A 26588-nucleotide genomic window follows, 5' to 3' on the forward strand; every position below is an offset into this window, starting at 1 on the left:
CACAAGATGGAAGGAGTCTGGGTCCCTGGGTTGTCACTTAGAGGTGGGCCACTTGGCTAGAAACATACTCTTTAGAGTTTTTTAAGGTTAAGTCACTGTGATTTTGAGGATTATTTGTTACAGTAACCAGCATCACCTTAAATAATGTAACATCATACATGTATGATCAAAAAACTTGTCTTTATATCACTTACCATAATCTCAGATTCTCCACTTATTTACTTATCCACCATCTCCCGTCCAAGAGGAGGGACTTTGATTTGTACACCACTGGATCCCTGGCATCTGGCATATGTATATGCTTAATAAATATTTGGCAAATGACTAAAGGCCAATGTATTAACTTGTCCAACAACTCCCAGCAAGCAAGTGAGAGAGTCAGGATTGGAGTCCAGGCCCACTGAACCCTCAAACTGTTAAGCATTCTGCACATTGCCTGACTATGTATGCCAGGTGCAGTGCTGGAACCTGGGCATGTAAGAAGGTTAGGTGCCTGTTAGGTTGCCCCTGAGGTCTACCTAACACGCAGCAGTTAGCACAGGGCTTATGTGTGGTGGGAAAAGCAGACCCGTCTTTGTTCTCATCCATGGATCAGGCTATCTTTTAGAAATGTTGAGCTTTGTGACTTACCCAACCTGAGCAAGGGCTCAGCTATAGAACCACTGGACTTAAGTTATCTTATGGACTATGAGATAACTGAGCAAAATACATAAAGCCAGATCCTCTTTGAACAATCTAAGCAAAGGCAGTGAGTCACAGAAAAGAATGGATCCAGCAGAACTTGGGATGAGTTAGGAGGAGAGGACAGCACAGGTGTTAGGTTTAAGAGCCTGGGCTTTGGTGATCAGACACTGCTGGCTTCAAGGAGCTCTGTCATTTACCAAGTGGTCTGACCTTGGGCAAGTTAGTTAACCTTGTTGGGCTTCTTTTCCTTATCTATAAACTGGATGTAATAATGCTGGTCTCCTGTGGTAAAATGATTAACACGGAGACACAAAGTGTGTGCTCAGAAGATAGTGGCTTGTATAGTACCTGTTCTTTAATCCCTGGTGTTAAGACAGAGAACTCTACTCTCTTGGCCACTAAGATATAAAGACTGAGGTGCTTGGGAGGCTACAATCATGGCGGTTACATGAACTGGGTCCCAAGAGAAAGCTATAGGCTGCCCTGGCCTCTCCTCTACTGTTCCCATATGCAGCCACTAGAGGGCCTTGGTCATCTCTGTTTAGCACTGTTGTGTTCAGATATGGCACCCAGGATGCCCAGTGAATTACTAGGGCTCTCTTTCCAGGGGAAGGCAAAAGAGCAGTGCACTCAAAGAGAACCATTTGAGTAGCTACTGAGGGGTCATATTTACAACGGCTGCAATGAGACTGCAGACATCTTACTCTGCTGCAGGCAAACCAGGCCCTTGAGCAGAAGATCTACTGCCTACTGAGTGAACTGCCTGGGGTTGCCTTAGCACCAGCTTGGGGCCTTGTGTTGAATGAGATAAGGGTCTCCTTGTCTTATTAGACAACTGAGGCAGTGAGGTCTTGATTTCTGAAGATCACTCATTGGCCCACTAAAGCATTGGGACTGAAAATTAGCTCATCCTAATAGAGGTGGATTATAGTTTAGCAAATTTCCAGAGGTTTGGAACCATCTGATGATGCATGGGAGACCAGGGCATTCTCAGTAGCCAGAGTCCTGGAGCCCTCCCCTCCAATTCACCCCACCTTCCAACTCTCATTTCATTAGGTCAGCAAGGTCTGATATTAAAGCAAATGGCTCACATGGAAAGCATTGCTCACATCAGTCATTTTCACCGTAGTACAAAAGCTCTCTGTTCTCTTTGAGATTTCATTCTAAATACTTAACAAAAACACCGTAGACATGGCTCCATAACTTGCCACTCTTGTTCCTCTGCTCATCACCTTAAACTCCCAGTTTTCAGAAAACACCAAGTACTTTCCTATTTCCTTGCCTTTCTCCATACTATTTTTTTATTACAAATACACCCCACTTCCCCTTGCTCTTTTATGCTTTATAAAATCCCACTCCTTCATTAGAACCAACAGATACTTCCCTGGTTTCTGCCTCTATTTCTTCATAGTACTTTGTGCTTACCCTTAACAGAACACATCAGAGGGTTTTGTCCTATACATATTTGTCTCCTCATCATCCAGTTGAGCTGTTCATGTGAATAATCTCCAGCCTTTGCTTGAATACCTGTCCTGACAGGATACTCACAACCTCAAAGGCAATGCATTCCATTGCCAGCCAATTCTCTTGGTGAAAACGTTTCCTCATTATTAGAAACCAAATCTATTTGCCTGATACATGGACCCACTGATTCTCCTTACTAGTTCAGTTCATCTGTAGCATAAAATTGCTTCAGATGTGAATAAGGCTTCTCATTCCATGATTAGACACAGATCTTAAATATAAATATTCTGAGAATGGGCAATACCTTCTAAGGTGTAAATAATTCATTGTAAGGTGTAAATGGCTGGGCATGGTGGCTCATGCTTGTAATCCCAGCGCTTTGGGAGGCCAAGGCAGGCAGATCACTTGAGGCCAGGAGTTCGAGACCAGTCTGGCCAACATGGTGAAACCTTGTCTCTCCTAAAAATACAAGAGTTCGCCGGGCATAGTGGCACATGCCTGTAATCCCAGCTACTTGGGAGGCTGAGGCATGAGAATGGCTTGAACTCAGGAGGTGGAAGTTGTGGTGAGTCCAGATCATGCCACTGCACTCCAGCTTGGGGCACAGAGTGAGACTGTCTCCAAAAAAAAAAAAAAAAGTGTAAATGACTGGTAAAAAGTTTTCCGTAAGAATAGAATTGTACAGGATAACTTCTGTACAATTAATGGTGGGGTTAGGAATACCAAAGATATGAGGAATATAAGGACTTCAAAAATGTGCTACAGTAGAAAGAATACTAGAAGAGGAAATGAAAGATGGGTCCAATGTCTTTATGTTTTCTGAGCTTTGGTTTTCTCATTGGGAAAAGGAATACTTAGCATGATAAGTAGTTCTACTTATAACTGTAATTGCAGAATTTTCTGTGGAAGTGGCCCTGCTCATCTGGGCTGTCTTAAGCTTGGCTTCCTTAGGTCTGGGCGGGCAAAAAGTCACACATGTGTCAATGGGCCTCAGCCTCCTGGGGGTTGGGTAGACATTCTTGGTGCCAAAGATACCATGACTTACACCACCCACAATCATGTTAATCACTGAATGAGCCTTTTATTCCCACCTGGGTTGCAATTTTCTTTCCCCTACCTTGAAGTTTGGCTTCACACGGGCTATTTATCACATTTGTATCATAAATGAAGGATGCAGGTAACACATTTTATTATGATTTTATTATATACTCTCTTTTACTAGAATTTTGCAAAGTAAAATATTGAATAAGAACCAACTTCATTTTTCCTAAGTTCCACTCTATAGGACCAGGTCATATTAACAATTGCTTGATGCATAATAATCCATGACTCAATAAATACTTTACAAAAATAATGCAGTTTTTTTTTCTTTTCTTAAAACATAAAAATTAAGATTCCCCAGATTGACCCTCCCCCTCTTTTATATTTATTTATTGGGAATATATTGGTGGAGGAAAAAAATTGTTAAAATAGTATTAAAATAGGTGAAATGAGGTCCATTATCTTTTTCCCATTTGTTTTGTTGTTTTCCTTTGGAAAAGTGCTACTTCCTGTTTTCACGTCTGAACTTGGCTGCAGTCTTCTGAACCTAAGACATGAGCAGAAATTCTACTGTTTTGGGCCATTTAGCAGAATAATAGCATTATGATAATACTGCCCTTTTATTTTAAAGCCTATTTAAAATCAGTCCTCAGCCTCAGCTTTGTCCCTAAAATACCATATTCCCTACCCAGTCCGAAGAAGAGACTTTTGGAATCTGAGACTCCAGCAAGGTGCCTCATGACTAAATAACATTTGGTTTAAGGTGGGCGTTTACATGTTTTGATATATTTCTATTGCATTATTTTTAAAGAAATAAATTCCAAAATTCCCTTTCTCTTCCACTTCCCTAAGTCTCTTTCTTTCTGATCTCTCACAGAAGAGATTAGTTTCACCACAACTCCAGAGAAAAGGTTACGCTTAAATCACATTTGTATTAAATAAGTTATATATAAAAACTCCTTATAATGTTTACAACCTCAGTCTCTTTCCCCCTTAGCCTCTCTTGGAAACTCTGGATCAGGGTGTGAATTGAGTCGCACCCACTGTGGCTTCCAGGTTCTTCTTCTGGCTTCCAAGTGGTCCCCATTCTTCTGCCCACATCGCTCCCCAGGGGTACTTTCAAGGAACTCTGCAGATGGCGAGGGCGGCTTCACAAGGCAGTCCCCGGGCGTGGCGCACGCCCCTAGCGTAATGTATGAGAAATACTCATGTGGTATAAACAAATATACACGACCGCGGCTAAGAAGGTCTCGACGCCAGTCAGCAAGGTCAGTGCGGCGCGTGTGCGCTGCAGAACCAGAGGTGGCGTCCTCCACCTCGTCCCAGTCTCTTTAATACTCCCTGGCCTCTTGGAACTGCTTCATGTAGTCCTCATCCGAGGGGCTCTCTGTGCACTTCTGTCCGTTGTTGGGAGGCCGAGCCTCGTTATACCTGCTCCAGTCACCCTTGCAGATAATCCAGGGCAGGACGTCCACCTTGTAGTGGAGCTCCGCGGAGAACTCGGTGCTGATGAGGTTGGGCGTGCCCGCCCCCTTGCCCCTGGTGATGAGCTGCATGTTGTCACCGTAGCAGCAGTGCTGCGCCGCCAGCGTGGTGCTCTCCAGGGACAGCATGGAGCGGATGCAGTACCGGGCCGTGGGCTTGTAGATCTCCAGCTTCTCCTTGGGCCCACTGGCGTCCTTCCAGCGGAAGTCCTTGCGCTTGATGCGGTCGAAGATGTCAGCCGTGCTGTAGGCTACCTCAGTGGGGTAGGAGCAGGGGCAGCTGGGCAGGTCATTCATCACCTTGTGCATGTACTTCTTTAAGAACTCGCTTTTGCAGCTCATCCAGCGCTCACAGCTGTCTGTGTCTGGAAAAGGCCAAAGAGAAATCCTCTCACCGCATGCACAACCGGCCCACAGGAGGTGCTTCAAGGGGCATGTTACAGCAGGCTGCTCCTCACGGCCCGCAGGAGGACACTAAAGTCAACAGCTAGCTAAAGTCAACAACTCCTCTCCTAGAGCCACAGACCCCTGCAGCCCTCTGGAACCATCAGAGGTGGATGGCCGTTCTCACTTCCCTTGAACTTGGGAACTTCATTATTCACAAGACTTCCTCCAAATGCCCCACTTTATATTATAAAATTTGCAGACACACAGAAAAGTAGAGAATATTCTTATACAATGACTACCCACATTTCATCACCTGGATTTAACTATCATTATATTTGCTTTATCTTTTGAAAACATTTTGTGGAAATACATAATGTTACCCCTAAATTTTAGTAAGCATCTACAAAAAAGAGGATATTTTCCTAGATAATCATGACCCGCTTCACTCCTAACAAACTTAAGAATTCAGAATTATTTGAATCTCCCCTCTAAATAAGTGATAAGGCCAGGCATGGTGGCACATGCCTATAATCCCAGCACTTTGGGAGGCTGAGGCGGGCAGATCATCTTAAAACACTGAGGTCAGGAGTTTGAGACCAGCCTGACCAACAAGATGAAACCCCGTCTCTACTAAAATTACAAAATATTAGCCAGGCATTGTGGCACGTGCCTGTAATCCTAGCTACTCAGGAGGCTGAGGCAGGAGAATCGCTTGAACCTGGGAGGCAGAGGTTGCAGTGAGCTGAGATTGCGCCACTGCACTCCAGCCTGAGCAATAGAGCAAGACTCTGTCTCAATAAATAAATAAATAAATAATAAAAATAAAAAATAAAAATATAAAGAAATAAGTGATGATGTGACAGAAAAGGCCCCAAAGGAAGATTTGTAGGACTCAGTTTTGATTTTGCCACACACGGACTGGTTCCCCCAACCTCTTAACCTTAGGCATGTAACTATCACTGTCTGCAAATTCACAGGGCAAGGTGCCTCAAAGAGGAAGGAGCCCGGGGCACTTGCTTTTAGGGATCTTAAGATTTGGGTCACAGGCCAGTGACCTGTAGGCCTGGGTCAAAATGTACCCCCAGAGGGGTTGTGTTTGGTTCTTTCAGTATTAAAAATAGTTGATTAGTTGTCAATATTTAAGAATTAGTTATTTCAATTATAAATGTGGATCTGTGGTTTTATCTGAAAAACCATAAGATTGATCTATGCTGGTCCTGCATTCTCCCATGGGAACAACTGATCCTGCGAACAGGTGAATGGTGACCCCTCCATGGACAGGGTCGAAGGTCCCCAGCTCAGCACCACTCCTACTTGATCCTTTCATTTATGGGTGATCTCTCAGTTCCTCAGTCATCTGATTCCAGGACCTCAGGTTTAGTGTCCTAGTTTGGGTTACCCTAGACCCTGAGACAAAAAGATTCCAGTGAAAATGATTTTTTGGGGAAGTGATTTCAGGAAACAGAGGCAGGGGAATTAGACAGAGAAGAGACAGCAGTTAATACAGGGTGTGGAGCAAACAAGTAACCACTGTAAGGAACTGGTTACTCCCACTGGGATCTGGGAAACCTCATCCCTCAGCATTTTCCTATCTGAAACAATGTTAAACTTTACCCAAGTCCTGTGATCCTAGAAACAGTGAAGATTAGGAGTCCCCCAGCCCTTCTGCATTCTGGAAAACAGCTTACTGCAGAGAACCCCCTTTCCCCATAGGACTTAGAAAAGACTCACGGACGTCTGCTTTGTTCACCTGTGACAAGGCCAGAAGCACAAATTCCCTTTCTTTGCCTCAAAAACTGCTTGTCCTCATGATTAATCAGGAGAAAATGCATCTTTTTTTGGTGGGGTGGGGAGGGTTGCAGATGGAGTCTCACTCTGTCACCCAGGCTAGAGTGCAGTGGCACTATCTTGGCTCACTGCAACCTCTGCTGCCCTGCTTCAAGCAATTCTCCTGCCTCAGCCTCCCAAGTAGATGGGAATACAGACACCTGACATTGTACCCGGCTAATTTTTGCATTTTTAGTAGAGACAGGGTTTCACCATGTTGGCCAGGTTGGTCTTGAACTCCTGATCTCATGATCCATCTGCCTCGGACTCCCAAAGTGCTGGGATTACAGGTGTGAGCCACTGCGCCTGGCTGACAAAATGCATCTTAACCAAACTTTGATGAAGCTTCTCTCCTTCACCCAGGTCCCAGGACTTTGGCCCACTCTCAGCCTAAACCAGCACAGCCTCTCCTGAAGGATCCCTTTTGGAAAGAGGCTGGCTTCAGGGTAGAGCATTCTCCAATCTACTATCTGATCACGCCACCCTTTCATCTCGCTTTCCCTTACTTACTTCTCTATAAAAGGAAATGCTCCTTGCCTAACCCTTGAGATGCTTGCAGACCTTCTGGTCACATCGTTCATCCCACTGCAGTAATACGGAGATAACATCCCCCACCTCCCTGCAATAATCCTTTGAATAAAGCCTCTCCTTACTGAGTCCAGATTTGTTTTTATTGACGGGGATCTGAGTTTTTATCCACCGGCTCCCATTCATCACCGACAGGGGACTGGTCCTGGACTTCCAGCTAGGAATGCCCTGTGCAATCATGCGCAGCTGGGCTCAGGACCGGAGAAAAACTTCAGGCAAAGGCACACAGGGGTTGTCAGTTAGAGGTGCGAGGACATGCTGTGGGTGGAGGGAATGTGGGCTGGTCACCGGCAGCCCAGTGAGTGGGCAGGTCATCTGCCCCAGTGAGCTGCGGTGGGTAAGATGAGGCATATCTAAGGCAGCCAACAGTGGTGGAATGTGAGGTGCGTTAAAGGAGGCAAAGGCAAAAAGCCCCAGGGGTGTCCAAAAATGCAAGGTCATTTCTAGCAGGGGAAGTCAGGGTTGCTTCAAGGAGCATGTGACACCAAGTTGCTCCTAGGCCATGTCAGGGCTATGTGACAGCCACAAGTGTCCCGCTCAGAGCTCCGATAAGGGAACCTGCTGTGGGTGCTTTGCTGACTGGCAGCCTCCAGGTTGCACCTTTGGATCTATCATGATTTTAACATCAAGGCCCTATCTGCCCTCTGGCTGCTCTCGGCCAATGACTGAGCATGGTAGGGGAACCGCCCGAGGGTCTCCTCCAACAGGCAACTTTGCTGGGATTCCCCATCAGCATGGCTGAGCCTGCCTTGCTTTCTTTTGTAAGAGTCAGGCCTGCACCTTGGTCCGAAAGCTCTCCCTGCCTAGTCCTGCTGCCTTGCTCTTTATCTTTTCTGGGCGTCGCCTCAAAAAATCTCCTGCATGTCTAATCCCATCATGGTGTCTGGGTCTTGGAGATGTCTCATGGACACAGACTACAATAGAATAGATGGAGGAAGGGCAAGGGAAGGCTCTCCAGGTAAGCGTTCATGGTGCAAACTAAGGTTATGCAGGAAAAAATCTGCTGGGGATGTCTGGGGCTGAGGCATGACATGTTCAGTTTCATGGCAGCAGAAGGTATAGGAATATAAGATTGTTGGTGTCAGATCATGGTGGTCTTGTTCAGTTTAGGCTGGTTCAGAGGGTACTAGGGAGCCATGGAAAGTTTGTAAATGATAGTGAGCTATTAACTGAGCTGTGCAGTCAGAAAATGAATTCAGAGCCGATAATGATGGGGAGGGTCCAGGTGAGATACTCTGGGAGGAAACAGCAGGTGGGATCAGAAGAGGTCAGAGAGTTACAGCTGCCAGGCCTTGGTGGCTGGTGGACTTTGGAGTAAAGAGAGGAAGACATCAGCAGTGACTCCAGCTCTGATCCAGGAGCCTGGGAGGCTGGTGGTGTTGTGGGTGGAAATCACACGGTCAGGATGAGGGGCAGCTTGCAAGAGGGCTTTGAGCACTTGTCAGTGAAATGAGAAAGAGAAAAATGGGGCATGTCTTATGAACTCAGAAAGGCCTGGTGAAAGGCAAAGTGTGGGAGTGCATGCTGAACAGCCCGGGATTGAATTGCAATTCAACTTTCAGGAGCTCTGCGACTTGAGGGAGGTATTTTACCTTGCTGTGCTTCAGTTTTCTCATCTCTAATTTGGGCATAAAAATAGCACTTCTCTCAGAAAGTTGCAGAGAGGATTAAGTGGGAGGGAACCTAGAGGGTGCACCCAACAGTGTCTAGGTGCTGCCAGCTGGGATAGGCTGTGGCTGTGGCCTCCTCTCTGAGCAGTCATTGACAAAATGAAAGTTCAATCCTTCTGCTCTGCTTGTACCTTTGCAAGCAGTCCCTCACCAAAGGCTCCTCAGTTACCTAACTTGAGTGTGCCATGTTCTTTCCTGCCTGGACCCTGACTGAGACACCATGTCTACTCAGCTCTGGTGTCCTTAGCCACATGCCAATGTGGCCTTGTGCATCTGGAATGTGTTCCGCAAAACAGCTAGATGCCGCCTGCCTGTGGGGTGTGATATGAAGAGGCCTGAGAAACTTTCTGCCTCAGAAGAATGCCTTTAAGGTTCCACCACTTTATGTCAAAGTCTTGCCTTTAAAGTCGTTTCTATTTTTCAATCAAATGTATTGTATTTGCAGACGGTTCCTGTTAAATGCATTTGATCATATGTATGTGAAGGGATTGGAGGGGTGAGGTAAAGGCCCTCATGACACTGAATTTCCAAACTGCATCCAGTTTGGCTCATAGACATTTCTGATTAGGTTTGTTTTTAGAATAAATTTCTATCAAGCATTAAAAAAATAAGATATAATCTGGCAAAATCAAGATTTCAGGTCTCTCTTAGAAACCCAGAACACCTGGCAATACTGGGTGGGTGTTCATTCCATAGTGACCACATCACGGCCGACCCTTGGATAAAGCTCTTCATTTTGTCACAGACTGTACCATTCTCTACTGCCCCCGACACTGTAGCCCCTTCCCCTTCCCTTCCCTTCCCTTCCCTTTCCCTCCCTTTCCCTCCCCTGCCCTCCCCTCCCCTCCCCTTCCCTTTCTGAGATGGAGTTTTGCTCTTGTTGCCTAGGCTGGAGTGCAGTGGCACCATCTTGGCTCACTGCAACCTCTGCCTCCTGGATTCAATGATTCTCCTGCCTCAGCCTCCAGAGTAGCTGGGGTTACAGGCGCCTGCCACCATGCCCAGCTAATTTTTGTATTTTCAGTAGAGATGGGGTTTCACCACGTTGGCCAGGCTGGTCTCGAACTTCTGGCCTCAGGTGATCCACCTGCCTTGGCCTCCCAAAGTGCGGGATTACAGGTGTGAGTCACTGTGCCCAGACTCATTTTCTTTTCATCATAGTGCTAGAACCATTATTTTCCTCCAGACTTTCTTTTTGTCTTTCCTTTTATTCTAGATTTGTTCTACTTGGATGCTTACCTGACCCCATTACCTGACCCCAATAGGCATTTGAGGAACATTTTTTGTTCACCAAATCAGCTCCCAAATAGCTGGGCTATGGAAAAAAAAGACTCAGGACTGCTAAATTTTGGTTGAGGAGGCAGGCCAAAATTTAGAGGCTAAGTAAGAACTTTTGGGTGGCTAAAAGATATGGGGTAGAAGGAATTTTACCCTTCTACAATCCTTAAGTATATAGAGAAGCACATGAAGCTAGTTTTAAAAAGTAAGCTTGCACCTTGCTCCTGAAGAGTCACTTTCCATTTTGTTTGCTTCACATTTATTGCATTTGCTCTAGCATTTTCTAGTGGACAAATAGCAGAATGTACCAAAGGTTTATGAAAAATTCTTGCAGGGGATGGAGGTGCAACATTTTGAGAAAATTCCCTCTTCTCCTCCCTCCCTCCCTCTGCTGGAGAACTGAGGACACCATTTCTTGATTTTCTTGAGGACGCCCAATGAAGGCTGACTAAGAACAGATTCCATGTGACTTGAGCCCCTGCTATGGGCTTATTCTGTGCTAAGAGGAGAGATGGGTCCCCATCTGCCTCTGGCTGTGAAGACTGCATGGAGAGCAGAGTGAACCCAGAAGCACTCAGTCCGGTGGAGGAGGCTCAGGACTGTTTTCTCTTGCTTGAAGTATATTCAGCAAGCAAGACACATGCTGGGAGCACTGGACCCCAGAAAAGCAAAATGAAACATTTACGTGGATCCAAGGATGGCACTGTAAAGGCAAAAGGAATCTCCGAGGCACTAAGTCAATATTTGGATTAAAAAAGAAAAAAATCTTCTTACCAACTTCAAACAGTTTGGTGGCATTAAACTCCTCGCTTCCCGCAAGCAGACTTACTTCGGTGGCAGCTGTCCTAAAAGTGTCTTCAATTCCTAAACACAGACAAGAGCTCATTTTTCCATCATTATATGGAAAGTTATCTCCCCCCCAACAATAACAAAATAAATACACCTGAACAAAGCCTTTTTTGTATTCATTACTACTCACGGGCAGAAACTTGCCAACAGAGGAAACAGTAAAAAGCAGGTAGTAGTGCAGAAACTGTATTAAAACCCAAGATACATTGGCAGCTTGAAATCAGATCCAAATGTGCCTGAATGAGTCCTTAGGAACTCACTCACTGGGCCCGTGGATGGGGATTTGGGCAGTGGGGGACACATGCCAGGATGGTGTCAGGGTGACGAACTAAACCAGAGGCAATAGAACGTAGTGGTTAATATCTTGTTCTTAATGACTGACTGTGAGAGTTGAAATCATTACTAGCCATGTGACCTTGGGGTAGCCAGTAAACTTTTGTGTGCCTCAGTTTTTACATTTGTACATGGGGAGAACAAATTGCCCTACCTCCTAGAGTTGAAATAATGAAATGAGTTGGTATAAAGAAAGTACTTAGAGCAGTAAGTGGGAAGTGTTAGGTGATAGTTTTCCCTTGAATATCTGTCTTGCTCATTCTTTGTCTAGCTCACTGAGGATGCTACAATGCATAGCCAAGAAGAGTTAGGTCATATTCTAGGACATTTAGCATTGTTGATGATGCTTCAGAAAGAAAAAGCTGGGCTTCCCATAATTTGCTCTGAGGAACTGAACCCAGCTGTACTGAAACTTACTGGCTCACCCAAAGGGTCACCCCTAACCAAGCTTCCTTTACAAGCAGGAATCCGGTGCAAGCTAAAGCAATAAGAAGAGGAGAGAGTGAGGTGCTGCAGTAACATTTGCTGGTGAGCCTTGGCCTTCCCTACTGGTTTCCCTGACTTGATTTCCATTAAGGAGCTCTCTCTGATTTTATGTGAGGCACCTCAAACTCATCTGCAGGGTTGACCTACAGGACACACTTTTACAGTGTAATAACTGCCAGGCCAGGGAGACTTTGTTCCATGAGTCTTTCCAGGAAAGCTGGAAATCAACGAATCAAACAAGGAAAGAGATCCTGAGAAAGGAAATCCTTCATGTTCCAAGGGAGCCCAGAAAAGCTGCAATAGCCAGGGACTGAGAGGCAGAAAGGATGGAAGGAGGGTGAGGACAGACGAGAAGAAAAGGTATGAAGAGGGCTCCTGGTCACACTGCTCTCTGCGGTGACAGAAAACAGGAAGGAAACATTTGTAAATGGAGGCAGAGGGGAGCCTTCCCCTGACAAGGCACCTAAATCTACCACTTTGAGTCTGGATGGGAGCTCTGGAAGAGAAAACAACAGGCAAGCCCCCAAACCTTGACTTCAAATGCTGTCTGTGTCCAATGACAGCATTGGCTGATTCCAATACCCTTCTCTTGGCAAAGACCAAAGAGTTTAGTGATTAAGAATATTAACTGTGTAATCAGACTGTCCGGATTCAAATTCCAGGTTGATCACTTGCTGTCTGTGTGACTCTAGGCAAGTTAATCCTCTATGCCTCAGTTTCTACAGCTGTCAAATGGATACAATTGTAAATACCTATTTCATAAAGTTATTGTGAAAACTAAACAAAATAATACCTATAAGGGCTTTAGCCATTTGCTTGATACTTAAGTACTCAAAATATCTTCTTCATCATCATCTATTTTTTTTCTTCTTCACCTTTATTGTCATTTTCTTTTGCCTCATATTTTTACCTTCATCATCATCTTCTTTTACTTCACATTCTTCTTCTCTTTTTCATTTCCTTCCTGTTTCCCTCTCCGTCCTCCTCATATTGTTATTATTTATTGCTTTTTTCTACACATCCAGATTCCACCCACCAGGCTTCCAGCTCAGCTCATCCTAATGAGCATGGGAATGTCAGGAAAAGCACCGTAATGGTTGCTCCACTGTTTTGAAATCCTGACATGGATTTAATGTATCGGTAATCTATTGCTACATGGAACAAAGTATCCCAAAGTTGGTGGCTTAAAACAACAACTGTTTATTATTTATCATGATCTTGTGGCTCAAGAGTTCAGGCAGGTCCACTGGGTAGGTACTGTGCTCCTGATGGCATGGCTGACATGGAGCCAGAACTGCCACTTCTTGCATTTCAGCCCCATTTTCTACATGTCCCCTTTTGCTAACATACACATTCATTCCAATCTGATTCTTCCTCCCTCTCCTCAGAAACGCCTTTGTGGTTTCATTTGTCCTTTGTTCCAAATGTCTCTGGTTGGAGAACAGAGTGTCTAGAGGTACAAAAAGGAAGTCTGGGGTGCGGGGATCAGATTTTCTGTCTCTGAAATTTTTTTCAGCCAAAGCCATTTGGAATGTGTGGTTTCTTGAAAGGCTCTAAGATATTATTTTAGGCTGGTATTCTACCTGGCAATGGGAAATACACAGTAAGACTATACACCAGGAGTTACTAAGCTTTTTGGTTAAGGGTCAGAGGGCAAATATTTTAGGTTTTGTGGGTCACATATGGTCTTGGTTGTAGCTTCCTCCTCCTCTTCCTCCTCCTTCCCTCCTCCTCCTCCTCCTTTTTCTCCTCCTCCTCCTCCTTCTCTTCCTCCATGCCCTTCTCCTTCTATTCTTCTTCCTCCTTCTTCTCTTTCTTATTCTCTTTACAACACTTTAAAAATGTATGGGACACACAAAAACAGTTCTCGAGCTAGACCTGGCCATAGTTTGACAACCACTGCTATAGTCAATCACAATTATTGTTGACTCTCAACATGACCTCTCACCAAGTGTGCAATTAGTTTAGTTTTTGAAGCACTGACAATGCAGTATAAAGTGATAGTTGACTACCAAGATGCCCCAGGTTGTGCTCCTGGGAGCCTTTGGCAACTCTCTGATATTACCGATGGAGCTGTGTCTTTTTCCTGTAGATGGCTGTCAAGCCTCTCATCCTGGCTTCCTCATCAGACCATGAGTGTCTGCCTTCTGTTTCTCTTCAAGGCACAACAAATCCCACATCAAAAACCCAATCTAACCAGAGTCCCTCCTCTAAATTAAATAAGTACAATGCGGCTTTGTCTTTTAGGTCACGGCCACTGCAATTGTGCATAAGACTCAGAAAATCCATTCAGCTCATCAATTATCTCCTGACTCACTCTGGTCAGAAGTCTTATTAGAAAAGTGGTTACATCTTGGCTCACGCCTATAATCCCAGCACTTTGGGAGGCCGAGGCAGGCAGATCACAAGGTCAGGAATTTGAGACCAGCCTGGCCAACATGGTGAAACCCCTTCTCTACTTAAAAAAAATACAAAAATTAGCTGGCCATGGTGGCGTGTGCCTGTAATCCCAGCTACTTAGGAGGCTGAGGCAGGAGAATTGCTTGAACCCAGGAGGTGGAGGTTGCAGTGAGCCAAGATTGTGCCACTGCACTCCAGCCTGGGTGACAGACAGAGACTCCATCTCAAAAACAAACAAACAAAAACAACAACAACAACAAAAAGAAAAGAAAAGTAGTTACATCTTTTAAAAAGACAATTTTACTAAGTTTTTAATAATAAATTAAAAAGCTTTCCCCTTGAACTTGGAGCTACACACTCAGGTAAACGCACCTGGACAGTTTGGATGGTCACAGGTCCTCGATTCCGTTGCAGTGCATGCGTAGCCACAAGACCGGGTCCGTTTCTGGTTGCCGTTCCCACAGGTGACACTGCAGACAGACCAGAGACTCCAGTCACCCTCACCATCTGTGGAATCTGGAAGAGAGCCAGGGAGATGCTCGTCAACTTTGGCCAAAGAGTCTCCCAATCTCCCCATCAAGCAGCCTGTCAATTATTCACCTCTATCATTCTTGCTGTGGGAGGGGGTTGCTGGAGAGGACTTTTAAGCTGGAGCTAAAAGGTTTATGGCTCCAGGGCTCATTTAGGAATCAGCTTTGTGACAGCAAGGAGGTTTTGGGCACTGTGGTGATCTGTACATCCCTAGAAGGTGCCCAGAAAATGCTTACTGAGAATGCATACATTTGCACAGCATGGGATAATATGCTAGGCAGATTCCAAGGGTAACCACCCTCAGTTCCTTCCCTCTCTGTGCTTATAGCTTTTCATTGACATACAGAGAGAAAGAGAGAGAGAGAGGAGAACCTATTTTCTCTAGAATCTGGGCTGGCCTTGACCTTAAGGCCTGGCAGCTTCTGGCTTTTGCTGTGGGGAATCCAGTTACTGTGAAAGAGGCTCATGCCAGACCTGTGAATTACGGGGCATCACGTGGAAAGAGAGGAACCACATGAAGGACCACGGAGACACCACACATGTGAGCAAAGCCTTCTCAAGCCTTCTGGCCATTCCCAGTGGACAGCTGAATGCAGCTGGTGCCATTAGGAGCACAGTACCTACCCAGTGGCCCTGCCTGAACTCTGGAGCCACAGGATCATGATAAATAATAAATGGTTGTTGTTTTAAGCCACCAACTTTGGGATACTTTGTTCCGTGTAGCAATAGATTACCGATACATTAATGGTGAAGCTAGAAATCATCCCTCAAGGTCATTACTCAACATCCATCCAATGAATACCTATTGAACCCTTTTTGTATGTCAGGCACAATTCTAGGTATATGAGATACACTATTAAGTACAACTTTCAAAGATCCCTGCCCTGAAGGAACTAATATTTTACTGAGAAAAGAGAAACACTCATCAATAAACACATAAAATAAGTGAATTAGATGGCATGTTAGAAATTGATGAGTGCTGTGCAAAAAGGAAAAGTAGGCCAAGAAATAGGAGCCTTGGGGATGAGAGGTGTGGGAGAGGTTGGTACCCTATTGATATGGTTTGGCTCTGTCTCCCTGTCTCCCCACCCAAATCTCACCTTGAATTGTAATAATTCCTATGTGTCAAGAGCAGGGCCAGCTGGAGATAACTAAATCATGGGGGCAGTTTCCCCATGTTGTTTTCGTGGCGGTGAATAAGTCTCACGAGATCTGATGGTTTTATAAATGAGAGTTCCCCTGCACAAGCTTTCTCTTGCCTGTCACCATGTAAGACATCCGTTTGCTCTTCCTTTGCTTTCCGCCATGATTGTGAGGTCTCCCCAGCCATGTGCAACTATGAGTCCATTAAATCTCTTTCTTTTATAAATTACCCAGTCTCGGGTATGTCTTTATGAGCAGTATGAGAACAGACTAATACACCTATCAAACCGAGTTCCTCTTACCAAAAGTAAAGTCCTGGAGTGGTAGGATGCCTGGTTCAAGGTCATTGGTTGACAGAAGGGAAAGTAGGGCTCTAGCACCAAGCCCTTCTCTCTAAAGCATGATTCTTTCTGCAGTACCTCTGCTCTGCGACAGTTTCTCCTGGTTTACCCCGATCTTCCTATGGCCTTGGGGCCTCTGCTGGTGCCAAGTGTGGAGCTAAAGGCATGCCCCTTGCCGGGAGGGAGTGCCCTCTGTTCATAGCAGATTGTGGCGATTGTTATTACATAGGCCTGGCAGGAATGTAGTCCACACATGCTTCTACCTGAACTGTGGGCCCGTGCCAGCCTTCCAGGCTGTTGTTTACGTGGCGTTCACTCTGAACATGCCTCAGGCAAACACAGAGCTGCGGAGCCTCCTCAGTCCACTAAGCGGAATTGGAGAAGCGGGGTGGTGGGGGGTGGATTTCATGGTTGTGTCCTCCTCCCTAACTCTGAGTGGAGAGCTTGCTCCCATCTCATCTGCCCCTGGGGCCCCATCTATTTTCCTCCGGATCCCCAAAAAAGAATTTTTCTGAACTTTGATTTTTCTCCTAAGAAATGGTTTTCCAACCACACAGCTAAGCAGATATTTGAAACTACTGCTCTGTGTCAGGAAATTGGGTTGCCTTCCCTGGCATTAGCTTCTTTCACCTCCACCATCTCTTATTAGGCATCACACAGAAGGACTGGAGAGATAAGTTGCTTCTGGATGGAGAAACCACTGCGGTAGGGGCAGTCACTGCTCCCACTGAGAACTTTGCAGTCCAGTGTCTCTCTGTCACCTCCCTAAGAGCACCAGAGAGGTGCCTGGAACAAGCACACAATTGCACACTTGTCAGAGAAGCATCCAGGTGAAGCGGGTCATACGCACATGAGCACACACCCAGTCACATCCTGCACGCACCACCGAGGCCAGATTTTGTTAAAGGGAATAACAGCTAAAAAAAGTCAAAAGTAAAGATTATAATGTTTTTTATTCATAAAAATGGGGAAGTGAGTAAGTCAGAAGAAGTCTTATTAAATCCCCTAGGGAGAGTTTGCATCACCCGTGGGGTGGGTACTAGCATAAGACATAACCCAATGATGCCAAATGGTGTCCTTGGCTTTGCAAAAGCAAAGGGACCTCTACTATCCAGAAATCTTATGGAGCCTTGGCTCTCCATTATCGCAATTAGCAAATTTGGAGAGACATCACCCCTGAGTTTTGAGATTTTAGCATTAAACTCTCTATAAGACTCGTGTTGGAATCCCTGCATGAGGTGATTTCTTGTTATAGTTTCTTGGATCTAAATTATTAAACATTAATATTGTGTCAGATTATGTGAAAAATCACGCCCATAATTCCTCTTTCCAAATCCATTCCCTTGGCTACTCCCCTCTCAGGCTGATTCCAGGATGGGCCACGTGACCTGCTTTGGCCAATGGGATAATAGCAAATAGGATGCCAGCTGAGGTATACAAAGTGCCCATGCATTCCCTCTTGCTGCAGGGAACTCTTCCACCAAGCGTGAAGGGCCTAGGCTAGCCTCCTGGAGTGAGAGGGACCAGTGGAGAGAGGCCCCAGCCATCTCAACACAGCATCTACACAACTGGGCACCCCTCATTGTGAGTGACGCCAGCCTAAACCATCCAGCCCCAGCCAAGCCAGACCAGACCAGACCAGACCAGAAGAATCCAGACAACCCACGGACTCGTGAGAGAGAGAACTCTTTTGTTCCTTTAATTTTGCGGGTGGCTTTTCTTTCGTCCCCCCACCCACCCCCCCTTTTTTTTTTGGCTGTTTCGGAGTTTCACTCTGTCACCTAGGCTGGAGTACAGTGGCATCATCATGGCTCACTGCAGCCCTGAACTCCTCAGCTCAAGCAATCCTCTTGCCTCAGCCTCCTGAGTAGCTGGGACTACAGGCATGTGCCAACATGCCTGGCCAAGGTTTTCAAAAAATTTTTGTAGAGATGAGGTTGTTGTCCAGGCTAGTCTTGAAATCCTGGCCTCAGGCAATCCTCCTGCCTTGGCCTCCCAAAGTGCTGGGATTACAGACATGCGTCACCATGCCTGGCCTGGGGGTGGTTTTCTAAGCAGCAAAAGCTAACTGTTACAAATACCCCATAAAATCCTCCCTAAAATATGCTCTCTAGACAGCTGCCAGACTCTGAAGCCATTAAGGATTTATGATTGCAGTAATTGGCTTTCTCCATGTCTTTATTTTAAATGCTCACAAAGCCATTTTATTTCCAAACTTTTTTTTTCATATGGGTCCCCCAAAGTTAGGCATGGAACTCGCCATGTGGTTAATTATTTCTATTGAGGCTGGCAATGAAGTGAAACTGCCTCCTAGGAAGAAGTGTGTATGTGAGCTCACTCCCCTGAAGCTTTCACAGCACATGGGCCCACATCAACATCCCAGCAAAGACCCTCCTCTTGGGGATTTCTATTTGTTTAATGTCTTCAAAGAACAGAAAGGGAATTTCTGACAGGTACGAATCATTGAGGGCAGTGCTCCTTTCTGCTATAATAAAACAAGCCTGTTCTCAGTTGCTCACCTACCAGGGGCCACTGCTCAGAGCAGAAAATCAATGTGAGCAGCTATAATCGCAAATATAATGACAACGGCGGGAAAAAACAGTTCCTGGGAGCATTTATATGGTGCTTTGACAGCCAGTGGCTGTGACATCAAATAACTCAAGGGGGAAACAAAACTATCCCGAGTGCAGTGGGCTGAGAGCTGGGTTTCAAGGATGCCGCTGGAGTTTTAAAGTAGTCCTTTCATAGTTTCAGGGCACTAGAGTTCTGTGGGTCAGTCACAGTGGTGGGGCAACTGAAGTGACTTGGGTCTTGACTTGGCCACTAGTAAACCTGCACCATTAATTCAAGATAACAGTGTCTAAGTAATCCAAGATTACTGAGGGCCTGCTTTAACCAGCTGTCCTGTCTATCTACTGATTTAACTCCTACAATAATGCTGTGAGGTAGGTGGAAACATCCTCTTTTTATGGACAAGGAGACTGAGGCTCAGAGAGGTTAGGGTACTTGCCTAAGGTCACACAGCTCAAACTTGGCTGAGCTGGAATTAGATCTAAGATCTGTCTGCTCCCGCCATATCCTGTTCCATAGCTTGGTATTATTCTAGCAGTTTTGATTCTGGCCCAAGTTGCTCTGTCCTTAAGATACCCATTTACGTGGCCATAATTCAACATTATAAAGAAAAACCACTGAAAAAAAAATCACTGTGAAATCTTCTATTAAAATAGGATCATGACCAGTTAGAGAATTTCAAAGAACTGAGTCCTAACCCAAGTAACAATAAGCAGTACCTACGTAATTTCATTATGTGGGCTATTCTAAACAGTTCCAGAAATGGTATACTACTGTTAGACAAAAAAATATTTATTTGGAACTCTCTCTTTGCCCTGGATACCCCAAGTATCTACACAGAAAGGATTTAAAATGCAGCATCTCAAATACATACTTTCCACAGTTGAGCTGACTCACAGCATCATCACATGTGTTTTCATCATCACAAGTGAGGTCTATCTTCTGTTGTGTATTTTGTAATTTATTCTACAGATGCCATTGTATCCTATATGTATTTCACCTAGGATTTTTAGAAATACTCCTTGCGGACAAATATTTAAATTCTTACTAAAAATTCTACCTTCAAAACTCTGAGATCTATCTCCTCCATGAAGGCCAGCTCCTGTGGCAATTTTAGCCTGTCTCCGACGAGGCTGCAAGCCCCAAGATAGAGTGACTTGCACTGCTTTGCTGTTGCATGAACCTCTCCTTCCTGGGTGATATGTTCTCTTTCTGTTTCCTCCACAACAGCACCCAATATAGGGATAAATACTTAGAAATTGCTCCAAGTTTCTTGTTGACTGCAATAAAAGTGGGTCTGGGGGATAAAAATCCCAGGACTTTTGGAGGGATGACTGCTTGAGCCCAGGAGTTGGAGGCTTTGATGAGCTCTGATCACACCAATGCACTCCAGCCCGGGCAACAGGGCGAGACCCGTGTCTTTAAAAAAAAATTAAATAAATAAAAATAAATAAAACAGAAAGAAAAGGGGAATTCTCAGTTTATCTGATGCTGTATGGAATTCTGGAAAAGATGAATTCCAGAATGTGGGCTATCCTGGGACGCAATGATCACTCATTCATTCATTCTGCCAAACACTACTGAGCACCTACAATGGGCATAGAGTTTTGCTACTCAGAGTGTGGTCGGAGGGCCAGCAGTCTCAGTTTCACCCAGGCTTCTGCCCTTTTCTTACACCTACTACATCGAAGGTGCATTTTAACAAGCCCCTGGGGCTATTCACGTATGAAAGTCTGAGAAGCACTGCTTTAGAGGTACCGTACAGAACACAACTTTATTTATAAAGCAGCAATCCCGATGTCCAGTCTAATGATGGGGAAGATACTAGGAGGTACTTTGAAATAATACAGGATGGGAGCCTCTCCATGGCCCAGGCATGCTGTGAGCTCCTGATGTGGGGAGCTCAATGGTACTCTAGGTCTAGGAGGCTGGGGGTGCGGGTGGCTGAGGTAGCCACAGTAACTGCCGTAGAGCAAATTCTAGCCTCAAGATGGAAGTAGAGGGGGTGTTCTTAATGCTCATAAATTCAGCAAACTGTACTCTGTAAAGGCTTTAGATGAAAAAGTTGTTTCTAGTGGTGGTCATCAAACTTCAGTGTGCAAGAGAATCATCTGGTGACCCTGATTGAAAAAGGAAAGAAACAAAGACACAAACAACAACGGACTCCAGGTGTCACTTCTAGACCTTCTCATTCAGGAGATGGAAAGCAGTGGCCTTCAACCTGGGTTGAACACTGAAGTCATCCTTGGAGCTTTAAAAGACAACGATGCCTGGGACCCATCCCAAGAGATCCCAATTCATCTGGTCTAGGGAGAGGTCTAAGCATTGGGATTTTAAACAATTCTCCAGGTAAATATAATGAACAACCAAGGTGGAGAACCATTCATCTCAAACAGAGGTGCTCAATGCAGCAGAGTGCCTGGGGGGCTTGTTCAAACATATTTCTGGGTCCTATTCCAGAGTGTCTGACTCAGTAGGTCTGGAGTCAGGCTTGAAACAGTTGCATTTCCATGTGATGCTAGTGGTGCTGGTTCTGGGGGCCACACTTTGAGGACTATTGGTATATAGGGAGAGGGTTGCGGCCCAAGATTGGCATTTTTAAACATGCAACTGAATGATTCTGAGGCCAGGTGTCTGAGCTCTACTCTCAGAAACAATGTTCTGTTTGGGCTAGGCAAACAGGTGAAGCCACAAAAGCTGTGCAATGTCAGGCTGGCATCAAGCGGTCCTCTGTGCTTCTCTCATTCAATGGCACTGATCTTTTCCTCCCATTTCTATCATCCAACCTAAGCACTCATTTCTAGATCCTTCTGCTGTCCTAAAGGGTGTGCGACTTCTTTCCCCAGAAAGGTAGAATTGTATAGTGGTCAAGAGGACAGATTCTGGACCCAGACTGCCTGGGGTGAGTCTCAGGTCTTAGCCCTCCAGGTTAAGTTGCTTACATTTTCCAGGCTTTAGCTTTCCCACCTGTAAAGTGCAGTATCTGCCTCAGAGAGCTGATTAAATGAAATAATATATGTGAAATGCCATGAACAGGGACTAGTGCATGGTAAGTACTATTTAAATGTTGGCTATTATCCCAAGTCCGCCCTCTTGGAAAGCAGATAACTCGACTTCCTTTGGGAAAGGTGAAGGTTTCATGAGCCTGCTGGCTGGAAGGGATATAGAGTTCTCTTTCTGTTACCCTAGCATTTGATGTACATCTCCACCATGGCACTATTTTGCTCTATTGTTTAATTTTCTCCCTTGATCCACAGATTGGTGAGATCTGTTCTGGGGACAAACTATGCCTTGCTCATTTTTGTACCCAGCATAGTGCTGGACACAACATTTGCTCTTAATAAATGTTGGTTGAACAACTGATGATGTGGCAAAATAATATTTTTGTTTTGCTGTTTTGGAAGTTGCTTAGAATTCTCTATTAATGAGAAGAAATGAGTCTCTAATACACAACTGGTCTGTTGAAAAATGGGGATAAAGGTTAGCATGCAAATGGTACAAGACAAGTCATCCTCTTCATACACCGCTCACTCCAAAGTCCACTGATGGTGAAGCCACAAGAAAAGCATGATGATGGGTGCATTTGTAAGACATTAAATATTCTTATAACAAACTGCCTGATTCCCCACTAAAACTGGCCAGATGCTTGCTAAATTGGTTTCCTCTTTTTCTTGGACATACATAGAACACATTTCCCAGCTGCCCTTGCACCAAGGTGGGTATATGTGACCAGGTCTTCCCAACAGAATTTCAGTAGATCTGATGTGTGTCACCTCCAGGCCAAGGGCCTTACGAGTATGTGTTCCTTCTCCAAGCTCCCTTTCTTTCCCTGGACACCAGCTGGACACAGAATATCCAGGGGATAACTCTCAGGCCCTAACAGTTGGTGGAACTCCAAAATGGGAGGAGGCTGGATCCCTGAATGATTGAGTGGAGCTGAGTTCTCCTACGCTGTCTCCCGTACCAACTCAAGCGAGAAATGAATTTTTATTATTTTAACTCACTGAATTTGGAAGGTATTACCTCACTTATCCTACTCCCAAAACACAGGAAACCAGAAGTCCCAACTTGGAGTTTTGAAATTTATTGGGGGAAGGGTTACTTTGAAGACCTGAGACATACCCGTTCGTGTGGATTCCCAAGGACCACTCCACTGGAAATATAAAACATAACACAGTTGCCTGGTCAAAGGAAGCAGCCGTATACATCTCTTTCACTACACTGATTTTCAGGATGAATTTTTACAGTAAAAAATACAAGCAAGTTTATTGGATAATTTCTTCATTTTTAGAAGTAAAACTGAAATTTGAGGGGTAGGGAAGGCAGAAAGAACCCCAAAGATCCTTAAAAAAATTCTCTCTTAAGATAATTGGCATAGTGATTATGATTTGATTTAAAATTATAATCTTTCCAGAAAAATGTGGCTGCTGGTGCCTCCTTCGGGCTTCTGCGGAACAGAGCCTTTGTGAGGTTTGCCTCACAGAAGACCAAAAGCCACATGCTCTAAGCAGGGCTTTGCTTGGCTCCATGTCCAAGGCATCATCCTCATTTATTCTTCCCACCAATTTTATATTACTGGGTGGTAAACTCACCATATTCTGGCTGCTCTTTGGTTTCAAAAGTCCGGTGGCCTGGGGCTGTATGGTCCCACCCCCTGGGGGGGTTGAGGAAGTTGCTGTCGTCTGAGGTACTGTCGTACTTGTAGTCCTGGTCCCCGCTGTTTGCCCTGGCCAAGGACAGGGACCTCTGCCACCAGGCCCGCCAGTCGGGGGATGGGACTGACCAGCTGGGCTTATTCTCCGGATGCTGATCTTTATCTGCTTCAGAGTCAGGACCGTCGACCACCTCTATGGTGACCTGAAGAATTCAGAACAGGCCAGGGTCAATGTGGAGTCAGTAGCCTCCAAGCTACGTGACCCTTGGAAGAAAGTCTGAGAGGGCAGAGGAAAATGATGGATGCATCCCTTGTGAAGGAAAGCTGAGACCGCATAGTGATACAAATGGAAAACCTCCAGGGATGGTCCACATGAATTCCACGACTAGATGTAATATGGCCTCGGGTTGAGAGGGGAAAATTCATCACTGGAGTCCCTGATTTACGGATGACTAAAAACTTAATAGCTGGAAACAATGACTGTTGGATTGCTGTGGGTTAGGAATTTGAGTAGAGCTGAGCCTGGAGAGTTTGTCTCTCCTCCATGTGGTATTGAGAAGCCCTTCATTCAGGAAGTAAACACGTCCTATATTTGTTCCTGAAGTGATACCAGAATAATCATAACAAAACATAACATTTATGAACACAAACTCTGTACCAGGCACTATCCTAAATACTCCACCTATATTATTTAATTCTTGTAAAGACCTCCCATCCATGTTTGCATGTGCCACATTTCCCACTGAGAGAGGTGGAGCCCATTTCTCCTCCCTGGCAATCTGTATTGGTCATGTGATTCACTCTGTCCAGCAGAATGGATGGGAGTGGATTGGTGACAGATCTTAGCAGAAGCCTTACAGCTTCCATTTTCATTCTCTTGGAATGTTCTAACCACTATGCAAGGAAGCCTAGCCTAGACCACTACGTGTGTAGAGACTATGTAAAGAGAGAAGTTGCATGGAGAAGAACCAAGGTCTCTCAGCCCATGTCTAGCTCTGAGGGCTCAGTCATGTGAGTAGGGCCATCGTGGATCTTCCAGCCTCAGTTGGGTCACTCCAGCCAACACCACATGGAGCAGAGACAAGCTCTCCCAGCTGAGTTCTAGTCAAATTCCTGACCAACAGCAATCCCGTGGTCATTGTCTCAAACTATTAAGTTTTGAGATGACTGCCAGATAATTTTTACAACCAGGGAAAACTGGTGCACAGAGACATCAACAACTTGCCTAAGGTCACAGGGCTAGTAAGTGGCAGACATGGGGAGTCTGGTTCTAGAGCCCATGCTCTCCCTAACTTTGTCACACTGTCTCTCAAAAAGTAAGTGACAAAGCTACTGTCCCCTCATGAGACCAAAGAAACAACAAGACCACAGGTGCAGGTGGGGGTTGGTTGCTTCAGGGTGTATAGAGACATAAGTACAAGCTCCTCAAGACCAGGCTTTCCCAGCTACGATTTTCACTCACCCCATGGTTTATCCCTAGACTGCACACTCCTCAACCAACCCTTAGGGTCAGAGCAGATAGTCCTGGAGCCCAAGCTAGAACTTGTTCTCAGATTTACAAAAGTCTCATTTTGAAGTCTGTCACGGGGCTGGAAGAATGAAGCTTCTTGGTTCCAAGAGACAATCAACGTAGAAAGACTTGTTTGAAAAACATAATAAAAGACGCATTGGGTTCCTTTAGCCATCACATAGCTCTTGCAACACCCCCTGGATGAGTTATGTGCAAATGAATCAGAAACATGCGCTCCAAGTAATCAACCCAAGATGTACTGGGCAGATGCATTTCCAGTTTTGCCCTAACCTGACATCTGAGAGTTGCTGAGATGCTCTGCCAAATTGCACCGGGGTGTGCCCATCCCTGAGACAAATAGCCCCTTCCTTTTGTGTTAGGAATGGGGAGGTTTGAATTCTGTTCACTTCAAAGGATGTTGCCCAGCCAATGGGCCGGGGCTGTGGTTTTGTGGAGTCTGGACACATGATCAAGAGGGTGACTTTCAACCCCAGAGTCTACTCAGGTTGCAGCAGGCCAAGTGCACCTTTCTCCTCTGTCATGGGACACCTAGAAGGGCACTGCTAGCTTTACCCCATGCCACCACCCTTACTCCAGTCTTGTAGGCACCCTTTGCATATTTGTAAATAATTGTGGAGCTTTTCAGTAATCCCAAAAGTAAAAAACAAAAAACAAACAAACAAACAAACAAAAAACAAAAGGGGGAAAGAAAAGCAAAGGAATACATCATACATCTTGTATCATTGCTGTTTGCTGGAATGAATGGTCGTGGGAGAGTAATGGTAACAGGGACCCACACAGAAGCTTAGAAAGACAAGTGGAGAAGGAGCACACAGCTGGGTAGAGCCGAGCCAAGCTGGGCAGTGACAGGGCAATGCTGAGCCTTTGGAGACATAACCTTTCTTCTCTGCAGCCCCATCTCCCGCTGCCTGCAGACGGAACAACTGAGCTGCAACAATCGTCTGCAAGGCTAGTAAGGGTCTTGGAGGGGACAGGCTGCCAAGAGCCAGGCAAGCCTGCAATTATGGTAATGAAATCAGTCTCTGGGTAGGAGATAAGAGGGAATGTGCCCAACACTTTTGGTATTCCATTTGTATTCAGACTGGAGTCAAAGGGATTGCTTAAACAAAACGTGCCCTGCAATTTCTCCAAGCTGGGAATAAAAACAATTTCATGTTTCAAGCTATTACCGTCAATATGATTTTTTTCCCCCTCCAAACTGCTGTTCAGATCCAAACAAAATAGATTTGTTGCCTGGCCAGGCAATGAGTAGCAAAATATAAATTTACTCCAAAAGCTATATCAATGACTAAATCTCAACACTTAGAGGTTTATTTTTCCCTTTAA

The 26588-nt window shown here is 45.2% G+C and overlaps 1 protein-coding gene across 2 annotated transcripts in view; it reads right to left on the minus strand.

Annotated features, from left to right (window-relative positions):
• Positions 1-3329: 3329 nt before the first annotated feature.
• Positions 3330-26588, minus strand: part of ISM1 (isthmin 1) — a 78043-nt gene continuing 54784 nt past the window's right edge. For both annotated transcript variants that reach the window (XM_073008451.1, XM_007960397.3), the window contains exons 3-6: positions 23670-23934; positions 14864-15007; positions 11198-11287; positions 3330-5038 (exon numbers count right to left, since the gene is read on the minus strand). In XM_073008451.1, the coding sequence (XP_072864552.1) occupies positions 4521-5038; positions 11198-11287; positions 14864-15007; positions 23670-23934 (1017 nt within the window). In that variant the 3' untranslated portion in view covers positions 3330-4520. The remainder of the gene's footprint in view (positions 5039-11197; positions 11288-14863; positions 15008-23669; positions 23935-26588) is intronic.

This window comes from Chlorocebus sabaeus, chromosome 2 (assembly GCF_047675955.1).
Source record: "Chlorocebus sabaeus isolate Y175 chromosome 2, mChlSab1.0.hap1, whole genome shotgun sequence".
NCBI classification, from domain to species: Eukaryota; Metazoa; Chordata; class Mammalia; order Primates; family Cercopithecidae; genus Chlorocebus; species Chlorocebus sabaeus.